This window comes from Camarhynchus parvulus, chromosome 5, assembly GCF_901933205.1.
Source record: "Camarhynchus parvulus chromosome 5, STF_HiC, whole genome shotgun sequence".
NCBI lineage: Eukaryota > Metazoa > Chordata > Aves > Passeriformes > Thraupidae > Camarhynchus > Camarhynchus parvulus.
The window spans coordinates 15,237,486-15,251,145 of record NC_044575.1 but is presented as its reverse complement, the minus strand read 5'-3'; the positions used below and the strand labels follow the sequence as shown (position 1 = coordinate 15,251,145).

The 13,660-nt window shown below is 42.3% G+C and overlaps 1 protein-coding gene across 1 annotated transcript; it reads left to right on the top strand.

Moving 5' to 3' along the window:
- The first annotated feature begins 256 nt into the window (after positions 1–256).
- Positions 257–11,445, top strand: MRPL23 (mitochondrial ribosomal protein L23). Its single transcript, XM_030950362.1, has 5 exons — positions 257–328; positions 450–572; positions 1,221–1,303; positions 3,157–3,230; positions 11,087–11,445. Exons 1-5 carry the CDS (start codon positions 303–305, stop codon positions 11,249–11,251), a joined length of 471 nt encoding a protein of 156 aa, XP_030806222.1. The 5' UTR covers positions 257–302; the 3' UTR covers positions 11,252–11,445.
- The last annotated feature ends 2,215 nt before the right edge of the window (positions 11,446–13,660 follow it).

Below are 13,660 nucleotides of genomic sequence, written 5' to 3'. Positions count from 1 at the left end.
CCAGGCATCCGCCTTTGAGATATTTGTACGCGATAACGAGATCCCTTCCGAGTCCTCTCTTCTCCAGACTAAACAGCCCCAGCTCCCGCAGTCTCCCTTCTTAAAAGAGATGCCTCAGACCCTTCCTCATCGGCCGGGCTGGGCAGTGCCGGGCTGCGCAGGGCCGAGCTGGGCACCGGCCCCTCCACAGGGCCCCGCGACCCGCTCCCGGCTGCGGCCCTGCCGCGCTCCTCCGCGCCACCAGGGGGCGCTGCTGCCCCGCCGGAGCCGCTCTGGCGCCGCTGCTTGCGCGGGGCTCGGCCATGGCGGCGGGCGCCAGGAGGGCTGTGTGAGCCGAGCGGAGCGGGACGGGACGGGCGGCGGTGGGGCGGGACGGGGCGCGGTGGCGCTCATTCGGGGCAGCGGGGTGGGGGGCCGGCCGGTCAGTGAGCGGCGGCGTGTTTCCGCAGGTACCCGCTATTCCAGAGGGGCGGCCCGCAGCTGCGGATCTTCCGTCCTAACTTCTTCATGGTGGCGGTGCGGCCCGGCGTGCCCCAGCCTGAGGACACCGTGCAGTTCCGCGTCTCCATGGAGTGAGTGCGGGCACGGCAGCGGCCTGAGGGCTGGGCGCTGGGGGGCCGAGTGCCGCGGCAGGGAAGGAAGGGGCTCCTGCAGCAGGCAGACCCTGCAGAGGGCAGCGAGGGCACTGATTTAATGGGGAGCTTTGCGTGCCTCCTCTCGCCCAGTGTTCGTGAGGCTCAGCCTTCCCAGGGATGGGCTTGGGAAGAAGGATGTGCTTCGAATTTGATCCAGAGTAAGCAAGGTGGTAGCCAGTTATTTGTCAGGACTCTTTCAGCCTGACCAGTTTGCTGATACACATTAGAGCCCATAAGACTGTGGCAGGTTCTGGTAAGATCAGCAGCTCCTACTCAGAATAAAGAAAAGTGTCTCAGGTTGAGCAGTGAGCAAGCCTGCTGAACACAGAATATACCTGGCAGTTTGAATGTTGAGGCTAAAATATTTGGAGGATAAATATTTGACAGTTGTTACAGTTTATGGATCATAAATCGCTGTAGCAGTGTGTGGTCTAGGTTGAGTTTACACTTTCATGTCGTAAATCTGTCTTGGTTAAAGCAAGAAGACATATTTATTCCGCAGTATCAACTAGTCTCTAGTTTATTTTGTTTCAATATTTACACTTTTTTTTCTTTCTTTCCCCAAAATGTTTTTTCATTGCCTAGAATGACAAAATTGGATATCAGGAATTACCTTGAAAGAATATACAATGTGCCAGTAGCTGCTGTGAGGACCAGGATACAGTATGGTAAGTGCAGTTGAGTCATGCAGAGGGATGAATACAGCATCCCTGTGCAGCCAGAGCAGACTTTCACCTTTCAAAAGATCTGTTAGATTTCAGCAGACTTTGGTTGCAGTGATTCCAGGTGCTTAGCTGGTGATGTCTTGTAGCATACGTGTTTATTCATCCCTTCAAATAAACATGCATCACTTCATATTTGAATGCTGTGATTAAATGATGATGTAAGTTTCACTCTAAAAGAAAAATCTGACTTTAAAAAGGCTGATCATCCTGACAGTTATGTAGCTTGTGCTTTTGTAGTTACTACTGTTTCTCCTTGAAGACCAGTGGGTGTCTCCCTTCATAAGGAACTGCTTCATGTGTTTTAATGCAAGTAGTAATTAAACTTCAATTCATCTGTAGCCTTCATTTACAAAATGAGCTGAGATTAGCTTGCATGCACACACAGGAGGTGCTATGGTCTAACAAAAGGCAAAGTTTGTAGAGCAAAGAAAAATGCTCTGTTGAACCAGTAGATAATGTCAGAAGAACATCTTGACAAACTTAAAGGTTTTTATCACCTGTTGTTACCAAAGTTCTACAGACTGGAATGTTGCCACTTGTGGTATTTCTCTCCTGTCCAACATGTAGAAACAGCAACACCAACAACAAACCACCCAAATGTCCACCAAAAAATCAACAAAAAAAAACAACCCAAGAGAAAAATAAAAACCATTCCTGGTTTAACCCATGCTGAGTTCTGACTTGGAGGCAGAGGGACTCATTTCTAACTGAAATAAGATAAATTTAGGTAATGTCACCTTTAGATATGAATGCTTCCTTCCCCAGAGCTTCTCTGACTGCAGTTTGGATGCAGTCAAAAATATTTTTCTTTCTTTTTTCCTGTTAATTTACATTTTTGATTACCAGGCAGTGTAACTATTGGGTGGAGAGTGAGTTGTTGGTTAGGACATCTTTGATGGCTGGGTTTTTCATTTTTCATGTAGTGGCTCTATGAAAGGAATTGTCTGTTTATGATGGTAAGATAAAGGATGATTTTAAAAGGAATAGGAAAAAAGACCTGTAGTAGTGAAAAATGGAGGATAAAAGAAAAAGCTTCAAAATAAGGTTGTAAAACTCTTTTAACTTACAAAGGAGGAAAAACCCTGGATGTATCATCTGTAATATGCTTGTGTGAAAACCAGATATAAATTAAATCATAAATACCAAACACATGTAGTTTCCAAACAGCACTGAAATATAGTCATGCATGTCCTTATAATAATTTTGTCCCCCTCTGCTAATTTTAGGTGATGGTATATGGTCAGAGATTAAAGAGGGTTAGAACTCCTAATAATCTGAGAGTTTTAATGTCTACCTAACATGAAGGGGTGAGTTGTACTTCCCACTTCAGTTGTGACCAGCATGGTTGGAGGAGGTTGAGGTGCTTTAGTTTGTTTGGATGTGGAATGTAATATCCTGGAGTATAAACAATAGATCCAGCTCATTAGCTGAATACAAAAATTGTCAAGTCTAAGGCTACTTAGTGGTAATTTTCTCCTTGTCTTCCTGAAGCTGTGGATGTTGGAAGAGCAGTTTATCACCCCTGGCCCCTACTTGCGAGGCTTTTCTCCTTGCTTCTTTGCAGACTTTGTGTGTGAAGGCACAGTGGCAGCAGGCTGGTGATGCCTTGTTTCCCTGCCTGTAAATGAGGAGAGCAGTGTCCACCACTTCCAGTACCCTTTAATAATTGTGGTACTGTGCTGGTAGTGAAGGAAGAGTATTCCTCTTGACAATAAGTCCCTCCTTCAGCTTGGCCTCGCTTTGGAGAGTTCAGAAGTCCTGGGAAGTAAAAGGTGGGATTCTCTTCATTCCTGCAGGTGCAAACAACAAGAGGAATCACAGGAATCAGAGAGTGAAGAAGCCGGATTACAAGGTCGCCTATGTACAGCTGGTGAGTTGAGTTAACATGGACACTTGTGAGGAAAGAGGTGGGCACTGTTAACCAGCCAGCTGAAAGTAATGGCCAGTGACTTGTCCTGGTTGGCTGAATATTTCTGCCAATCCTCTAACAGTGAAAGTTTCTTTTAACACATTCCAGAATGTAAAGAGATTTAAATTACTTGCTCTAAAGATCAAATTCAAACAAAATAAGTCCCGTGTTGGTTTGAGGTCTGTCTGTAGGTTGTGGACTGATGTCATAGGGTTCTGCTTTGCCAGAGAGTTTCATGCTGACCCTGTACTCTGTGTACTGGAAGGTTCACAACTTGTGTGGTTGATTGCTGAAATGTCCAGTAAGTGAAAGAATATATTGTGAGGGTAGGGAACTTCTTATTAAAGGTCTTTGAATTTCAGAGAAGACTAAGGCTTATTCCTTGGAGAGCCTTTAGTCATGTCTAAACAAGCTTGCTTTGTGGCTGAACCGGACTCTGAAACATACATTGGTTGCCCAGTGGAAAAGGAGCTTCATGTTCTTGTAAATTTCTTTCATAACAGGACCAATTTATAGTTTAAACTTCTGTCAGGCTTACCTGTCTTTATGCAAAAAAGTGGTGCAACCAGTGACAGAAAACCCCTTCACACACCAAAATGACATTAAAGGGATGGTATTTATGGTTGTAAAACCATAAGCTCAAAATTGCAGTTGGCAACATAACGTCACTGTTAACTCTGTCCTGGGACAAGGATTCAGTATTGGAGGAGCACTCTGTGACCCTAAAGACTGGCTAAGATTTCATATGGACTTGGGGTCAAACTCAAGAGGCGCAAACAATGGGAAATCTGATTTTTAATATTTCAAAGTTCAAATATGCTTAGAAGTTTTTTTCTAAGCCCCTTCTGGGAAGGAGAGTAGAAAGAAAAGTGACGATGGATGTTCTTCTAGACAGCCCTTTCCTAATTTAAGAGAATAGCGTAAAGTGCAATGTTACTAAAAAGTAACAGTTACATTTAGATGAGGAGTTACTTTGATTTACCCTGCTGAAGTTAAAGGCAACCTCATCTCTGAGGATTTTACATCACTGCGGCTAAAACACACATTCCTTTTTTCAAGGACTAGTTTGCTTTGGTGAGCAGATTCTCCCTCCTGGATTGTCTGTGCTAGGTTTTTGTTTGCTGGAGAGCAGGACTGCATGATTAGGAGGTGAATTCTTGAATTGATGATGTTGTATCTCACAAGTTGCTTTCTCTGAGTGTTGCTCCTTTTGGTAGGTAGTTGCAGGCACTTTGCATTGCCACAGCCTCCTGCTAGTGACTTCCTTGCTTTTAGAATCTTGTTTCCCAAGACTGAGGCAAACATGGGTCTCTAGTGAACTGTAGTTCAAATTCTGTTTCACTGTAATGCAGTCTTGTGTCCTGTGTCTGCTGAGGTGAGAAGGAGGTAGTGTGCAACCCATAGATACTCAGGGGTAAGGAGTGGGAAGCAGAATGCTGCTGCTCTGTTGGACTAAGAGGTTTAAGGCAGTGCCTTTGTGCATTTATTTCACATTCAGCCTTTCAACCTAGAATAGTTGCCATAACCTTAAAGGTTGGTCAGGCCAGGTGTGGAGATTTACCTAAACTAGCTTGGTATTGGAGGCAGGTGCACAGGAGTAGTTTGGTTGTTCTCCAGCCTCCCATTTTGTCTTCTGGGCAGTGCACAGAGCCCTGTTGTACTCTGGCTGAGGTCTCATAGTACATGGGACAGCAAGGTCCCTTATTGCCTTACACGGTAGTTACCATAATAAATTCTTAAGGAATGCCATGTTTTCCATCTCTTCCATAAACAGGGTCAGGGGACATTATTTGGTGGTGTTTTTTTATGTTAAGGGAGGGAATCCTGACCGTTCACTAAACTCTTGCCTGTGAAGCTTGATGTCTGTGTTTTTCCCTCACCTCATTCCTGGTCTCTTTCATCTCTTTTATTTCTTATTGTTGTTGTGGTCTGTTAATTCCATTAACATTTAGGTTTCTTTATTCCTCCCCCTTTCTCTTTTTACTTTTGTTTGTTGCTTTTCATCACTAGCTCTGATGTCTCAGACAATGAGCTCCCAGCTCTGTGTTCACACCAGCTTGAAACAGTGGGTGAAGCCAGAAACCCAGTGTCATTTCTGAATCTAAAGGGTTTGCCTTCGTTCTCATTCATGGTGTGATCAGGCCATTACAGGCCCCATGCAGTCCATTGTTACTATCTGCCTAATTTAGGAAAGTCTTTGGTAACCACTGTAAAATCCTTATTTTCATGAGAATTAGTTTGCATCTGCCATGAGTCAGAGTAGCTGGGCTTTCCCACCATTTTTACCAGCTGTGTTTTCTCTCATTAATCCAGTTTCAATTTAAAACTGCTTATGACTGGAAAGATATGAATGTGTTTTTGAAAGCTCTTGGGTTGATCTTTCTGTTGCCCACTAGGTGGAAGTATTGCTCTTTCCAGTGTGACTTTGCAGCTGTGGTGCAGTTTACCTGAATGAAATTGAGTTCATTCTCATGAGCAGTTATGTTTCTCTGCTTCATAAACCATCACCTTATGTGTCCCAGTGCAACACACATGTCCTTTGACTTACTGCAAGTGTCTCAAAGGTGGAAGGTGTATGGAGTCATAGTCAACATGCCCTTAGGTGTCAGACTAGTGCCCCAGCTGTTCCACATGTAAGCATTGTTGTCCTTTCTTTTCCAAATACTATTTCTTGGAGATTCAAAGCTGTTTACTTTATTCTCAGGCGGTAACTGGACAAATAAGTGATCTGTCCAAGCATAATATTTTCACACTAAAAAAATACCTCAAATCATAGAAGGCCGTGGATCAACAATATCTTGCCATTCCAGAGCCTGCTTGCCTTTTTTCCCCTTTTGGAATGTGGTGAGAAAGGTTTAAGTTAGAGAGTTATGGCCCTGTGTATCAAATGCTACTTTTCTACACTGTTCTATTCTTTAAATTAAAGCCAAGTTTTATATCTTTGCAAACTAGATAAAATATGTGTAATACAGCAGCTTTTCTCCTTACTCCAATACAGCTATAATTATTATAATGAAAAAAAAAGAAGAAAAGAAAGCCAGTGGGAAACTTTGCAGTTGCCTTAACGTCAGGGAAATTAAAAAAAAAACAACAACATCCCCTCCTTCTCCTCCTTCAGTGTTCTCACTGGTTTAGCTTAACAGGTGTTAGTACCCGTGGGAGCACAACTGTAGACAAGCCTCTGGAATCCAGACCTATTTTTAATTAAACCTGTTTGGAGAAATGGAGTGGAGATGGCTGTAAAAAGGAGTCTGACCTTGTCAGCGTTAGGACTAACACCTATTTAGCTGCTTGAATGATGGCACCGGTGGGAACGTTTTTGCAAATACTTTCTCCTCAACCCCCGTTTAGAGTATCCTGTACACTCATAGTAGTTAGCCTATTTGCACATCAGATGTGACAGCAGTTTTCTTTTGAATTCAGAGGAAACTTGGATGATCCATATGCAGTGTTGTTCCTGAGTGGATTTTGGAAGTTGCTTTCTGTGCTGTTTTGCCATACGTTTTAGCATCAGATGTTACCACTGCAGTAGTAGGAGAATTGTTCAAATGCCCTGGATTATTAAACTTAACTGCATTTGCTGCTACTGCTGGACTGCATCCCGTGCTTTTGGGAGTCCAACATTTTTGTAGTTAATGATACAATAAACATCACTTTTCTGTTAATTCTGAAGGGCAGTAGTAAGTGCTTCAATTATCCAAATAACCAGAAGATCTCACAGTTGTTTACATGATCAGTGTTTGCTGCATCATTGCTGCACAGTAATATCTGTGCTGATCTTCCATTTCTAAACTTTTCAGAGGACTCAAAGGTCAGAAAAGTATAAGTGAATTTGTGCTGGGTAATCCTTCCAGCAGTTTTCTGACGTGAGGCTCAGCAGTGGAAAGGCCAGCACTTGACTTCATAGGCTCAATTATGGTCACTTAACCTCTCATTAAAATGAATTGAGGCAATCTGTACCACTCCTGTGATAATTCCTTAGACAGACTCCAAGAACAAGGTGTGTTTTCACCCTTTCTTAGGACAAAGGCTTGAAATCTAAAGGGAAAATACATGTTTGATACTTAGGTAAGTTTTTATTGTGAAGGATGTTACTAGCATTTAACAAATGAATCCTCATAAGGCCTTGTATATAATTCACTTTTACTTTTGGGTAATGCTGAATTGAGGATTAGAGGAGTAGCAGTTTAATGGGTCCCATTTCTGTTATCTGAACACTCTCACTTGTGAGACCACACATCTCACATGTGCATAACCTCAGATTTGTAGGAAAAAGGAAGGTCTCTGGGAAGACCCCAAACGGAGAACAACAATGTATAAGATCATCATGTTGCCTTTACTTTTTTAGGTGTTCAGTGCCAGCTCTGACTTGCTTTGTTTGGGGCTTTTTGTTCCTTTTTTAAATAGTATTGTAAGGCTTCACTTGAGAGTGAGGTGAACACATGGTGGTAGAGCTTACCCTGACAAATTCCAGAGTATCAGGGGATCACTTCCCATTGGTGAAAAAGATCTTTTGCTGTCAGTGCACCACTCAGTTCCATTACAGGCTGAATTATCCTAGCAAAATTACTTTTTTTCCAGTGTATGTCTTTTTCACAGGATTTTCTTTTAGCACAGCTGTGTTGAGTAGAAAGGTGGTGTTATCTTCTCCCCTTTTCTCTGTGCTTCTAGCTAAGGTAATTATGCTGGCAGAAGTTCTAAAGCAGAAGCAAGTTCTAGCCTTTTTAAAGGTTACTTCAGCTTATGATAATTTCAGTAATTCAGCAATTAAAGGGATAAATTGCTTGCCAAAGGTAAAACTATGGACAAATGCAAAATTTTCAAGTAAGGCAGAATCTTCCTTTCTGGTTGGAAATGCCAGCACTTCGTGTTCCAGCAATTTGTAAACCAGATAAACCCTGATGAACTTGGTAACAATTGCTTGCTTTATTCCAGCGAGGATTTCATTGAGGATGCATTTATCATATGGTTGTCAGATGGCTGCTGTATAGAAGGAAAAGCTTTTGCAAAGAAGAAGTTTAAGGAAAAGCAGCACAGTGTAAAGGAGTGACAATCCCTCTGTCCCTTTGGTAGGCTTTTTTTTAAGGAGGTGGCATATGAGCTTGAACCTCAATAGCCTCTGGCATTACGTGGAAGATGCATTGAGTGTAAATATGCCTGGACAGACTCACAATCCTTTATGTAAGTTGATGCCTTTTGGTATTTTTGAAATTTTGAAATACCCAAGATACAGGCTTCTTCTGAAAACTAGCTACTGAGCATGCACAACAGCTATTTTTCATACAGCTTTCATCACTCCAGAGCCTTACAGTGCAGTATTACTGCAGAGTATTGTTTCTTAAGATTTATCAACCTTCAGTTCTCAGGGTGTAATGCCTTGGCTGTTTCAAATCGTGTTTGGCTGCCAGCCAAAATCAGAATTTCTTCACAAAACAAGAGCTGGAAAGAGCCAACTAGTCTGTGCTGATTTTGATTTATTAAAAGACTCCAGATACAGATTGACATTTTCAGCTCAATATTTGACTTCCACCAGCCTTGAAATGGGAACTGTGAGCACTTTGATAAACAGCTTAAAGGTTTGTCTGGTTTTGCTACAGCCTCTGTGTGTATCTTTTTTTTTCCTGGTTTTGCTACAGCCTCTGTGTGTATCTTGTTTTCTTTCCTCTTTTTAAAATAATAACAGTTTTGCAATGCTTAGTGAATTACCGTGGATGTTGTTAGTATGCTTTAGGGACCGCTTTCCTTCATTCTCCAATAAGGGAAATGCATTGGTCCTGGAAGCATACCAGAAGGAAAGAACTGCATAACAAGAACAGTCCCTTACTACACTGTTACCAATATAAATAGTTCTCAGATTTTCAGTGGAGGTGGTGTGCCTACCATGTTAGCCTGAGTTGTTTTCTGACTTGTTTAACTAAAATGGCTTCCTCTCCAGGGCAGACAGGTCTTTAGTATGGGCTCTGTCTGTTCTGTAGGTCCTGCAGGGCTGAGTGACCTGCCCACAGCACAGTTAAAACACAGCATTTTTTTGTAATATTAGCAAATTCCTTTCCAAATGCTTCAGTGTGCTAAAATCCTGGGCAGTGCTTGGCCTCAAGGGTGCTTGTTGCTGATCCTACTACAGGAAGAGGTTCAGTAGGCTGCAGCTTTGGGCTTGCTCAAGGACCCTGGTAAGGCCAGTTTCTGTGCCATGAAATGGGACTGTGCTTTAGCTGTCAAAGGACAGCTATTATGAGGATACCTGTTTGTAATTTAAAGGTACAAAAGAACTGAAACCCCGGCGTGTACACCAATGGAAAGGAAAACCTTGATATGTTCCAGTTGAGCTTATCCAGGCTAAAATCAAGGAAAAAGCAATGTACACAGCAGCTCCCTTGTTGTTTTTGTAGTATGGTCAGGCTCTTAGGAAACCCCCAAGAAGTATGCACTACAAAAACAACCGGAGCATTGCAAATACAGAGTTGGTATTTTGTAGATTCCAGTCTGGATAATCTCATCTGGGATAACACATGCTTTTTTCTCTCCAAAGCATAAGAGGTTTAGATTTTTTCACACCTGTTCTTTGCCAGGTCGAGTGTATATGATTAAATAAAACATAGCAGACATTCAACTGGGTCAGGGACATGGTGATGGTTCTGTTGGATTTATTTTTGTCATATTTCTGATCCCAGAATGAAGAGCAGGTATGCTGGGGAATGCTCCTTTCATGTCCTTTATGGAACCATTTCATAACAGAGCCTCTTGTTTGGATGTATTTACTGCATAAACTTAAAGACTGGCTGATCTGAGAAAAAGTCAAACCCACCTGTTTTCATCTGAAGCAGTTAAAAGTTAAATGCTTTTCTTGAGATTTCTGTATGCAGAATGTTGCCAAAGAAGTTAATGTATTGTAATGTTTGTAAATGTTTTGGAGAGTAATTTTAGGGTTATGGGCAGCCAGTTACAAGTTTTATTATGCAAAGTCCCATACAGAATGGAAGGGCTGATATTGTTGAGTTTAATGAAGTTGTGCTTAGAACAAACGCCACAAAAAATAAGTAGGTAATGTTAATGGGATAGTACATTTCCACAGAAAAATGGTTTCCTGCTGTTAGATAAAAACCAGAGACCAAGCAAATGTTTATTTTCCAAGTGGGAGACATAGAACTGATGATGATGTTTCACTAAAATGACTTGTCTGTTAGGCAGAATGACTGATGCAGATGTAATCACTTTAATCTCATTAGTGATATATTAGACAGATTGTTCCCACTGTAATTGTTTTACACCATAGTCTTTATGTCTGTTGATAAGAGACCTCTGATATCTGTTATTCTGTATTCCCACATTACACCCTCCAATAACAGCTGCTAGGACTGCTCTCTCTTATCCTTAGCTGAGATCTAAACAACTACAACCACTACTCATATCCTGAGTGTTAACATAATGAATGCCTGCTCCACTGTGTATTTCCCTGGTGGTGGCACTTTAACAAAATCACTTATTTTGCTAATCTTGCTTTTACTGTATAACTCACACAACATCTCTGAGTTGATTCAAAGTCTTTGAAGAGATGTCCATCTCCTGATCATTCATCTGTTAAAAAAACCCAAGATGTCAGTATCTTAAGTAGCACACAGGAGGAGAGGCTGAAAGTTAGCTTTTGAGGAGAAGGGACATACATGTATCTTGGGGACGTGGGTGGAAAGAGATTTTGGGAGGTCACAAGGTACAATTCTGCACTAGCTGAAAATTCCGGGTGGTGTTTCACCCTAAGATCATAGGTACTGCAGAAAGGCTGGAATGTCTCTCTGTCTGACCATTTGTTTTCTCTTTAGGGCCAAGGACAAACCTTTCAGTTTCCCAACCTATTTCCAGAGAAAGAACAAGACGCAGAAACTCGCTCTTTCGATGACTTCAGGGATAAATATATGGAGAAAGAGAAGCAGAAGGAGGAGGGTGATCCCAGACGAGGTGGAGTCCCTGATTGGTTTGGACTTTGATGTAACAAGCCAGCTGCCTTCCTTTAGGCTCAGAGGGATTTTGATTAGCACAACTTGCACTCTTCTCTTCTCTTCTTGTAATGACTGAATGTTTATTCTTGAGCAGCCCTTGCTAGCATGTCTTTTTTTCTGGCTGTTTGTACATGATTACAACAAAATGCCCCTGAAGAAATAAAAAGGTAAAATAAATCTGACTGCACCAGGTCTTTTGTGTGAACTTGTGGACTACTTCTAGAATGTGGAATTCCTTGTTGTCATTTCTGACTATGAGAGTGTCATTGTGCTTACCTTTTTAGTGCTGCTGTAGGTTGTTTTGAGTAGAAATAGGGTATTTGATTTCCTAGGATACACTCAGTTTGTATTGACTAGAATGTCTAAAAGTCAAGATAGGTTAGTCAGAAGTGGACATAGAAATGTAGAAAACTGGACTATAGGCTCAGGATGTACGGTTCCCTTATTGTCACTTACTGTGTCCTACTATCTTATTGCCTTCCTTGCAGTGATCCCTCCTGTCCTAGAGACATGCATGTGATCTTAATGTACTCTTGTAACACTTGTGTGGCATTTTGGGGACAGGGTTTATAGGACAGGATTGTGATGTGCACATCTCTGCTTGCTGTTGTGCAGTGCAGGTAGCTGTCCTCTCTGAGCAGCCTGCCTTAGGAATGTTTACTGGCATAGTTGTGCTGGTTTCTTTCCCCACTCCACAGCTACCTTGCAGTACTGGCAAGTGTCCTGTGTGGACACAGTTGTGTTGGCATAGAAATGCTTCTGCCAGTGTAGCCTGTGTTGTGCTGAGGACTAATAAAAAGACTCTTTTTACTTTCTCTGGTGTAACTCCCTCTGCTTCCAAGTTACTGATGCCAGCATAGTGGTAGAACTTTTCTCAGCCTTCTGGGCTGCCACGTTCAGTGTTTTCATTTCTTGACTCTGTGGCTGTTTTTCCTTGCTCTGATGAGGATATTTCCTCTTTGTCAAGTAAAGTGCTCTGCTGTTGTGTCAGAAATAGTGGGGGGAAAAGGAGGGCTAGGAAGGAATTCACAGATGGAGAAGGGTGTCTCTGCAGGTTGTTTGCTGCAACACAGCACGTGCAGGGTTAAATGTATAGCTTATGTTCCCCTGGCTTTTGAATTCTGCCACTTGGAGCAATTGGCAGGCTAGTGAGTGAGCCCATGCCTTCAGCGCTTCTACCCGGGTGCTCTCCTTTATTGTTCTGTGTCTGAACTTGTTTGGACAGCTAGCAAGATGTTTACAAGGAAACAGCTGTTCTCCAGGGAGTCAATCCAAGTAGGATTTTATGCACCCCCTTCTGTTCATTAGTCACCTCTTTATCCCTGCTACTTTCCTTGTGCATGACAGTCCACCTCCTTCTGTGGTTTGCTGCTTACAGCCCCCTCTTTGTCCACTTTCCAAGGGGGATAATGTATGATCTAAGTTAGCTGGTACTTAAACAGAGAGATGCTCTCAGAGAGGAGGGAGATAAGGGAGGATTTGCTACTCCCAGCCTGCCAGCAGAGTTACAATAGCAGATATGGAAAAATACTTCCTTCACTGACAACAGTTCGTGTGTTTGGCATATCTGCAAAGGCAACATTTCCAGAGTTTTGTAGTGACATGTGAAACTCCAGGTTAAATCAGGAGCTGGCCTGCAGATTTAAAGTAGGGTGACATAATTTGTGTGTGTGCAAAGGTCTCTGCTGTATACAGCCTCCTCCTCCCCCCTCCTTTGTTTAATACATTTTTTAAAGGAGCTGTTTCTCAAACTCACAGATCAGTATGGAGATGACCTACATTGCAACCTGGGCTATGTTCCTTCAATATAATATTATGGAATTTGCTATTTGTTCTTTGCTGTCCTTTGTGGTTATTTCCAATGTGAGTAACTTGATCTTTTTCACCATGGTGAAGATAGAAAGGGCTTATCTACTGCTGCCATACATCTTCCTAAGTGGTTGGTCAGCTTTGAGCAAGCAAACAGTCAGGTATATTAGTTCTGGATAAACGAGGCTGCATTAGGTGTAACACCAAAGATAGATTTAATCATCCTCTGCCTTCCCTATTAATGGTCAGGAGGTGTTGGGAGTTGCCAGCTTCTATACTGGTGTTGAGGACCCAAGAGGAGTGAAATTTATTTGCAGTCCCAAATGTGCTCTAGCCTCTGGGAGTTTCAAAAGCCCCTGTGCAGGTCTACCATGCTTTGCTACTCTGTGATTTCTCTATGGGCAATTAATTTCTAGCTCATGTTCAAGGCAGGTTTCTGTTTAGAGTAGCACAAATGGGAAGAGATGTAAATACACCCATATCTGTGTGAAGTTGCTGTAACCAAAGCCTGGCAGATACTCAAGCTGTGTAAGAGAGCAATCATGTAATCCTATAGAAGGATTTGAGTTGGAAAGGACCTAAAAGATC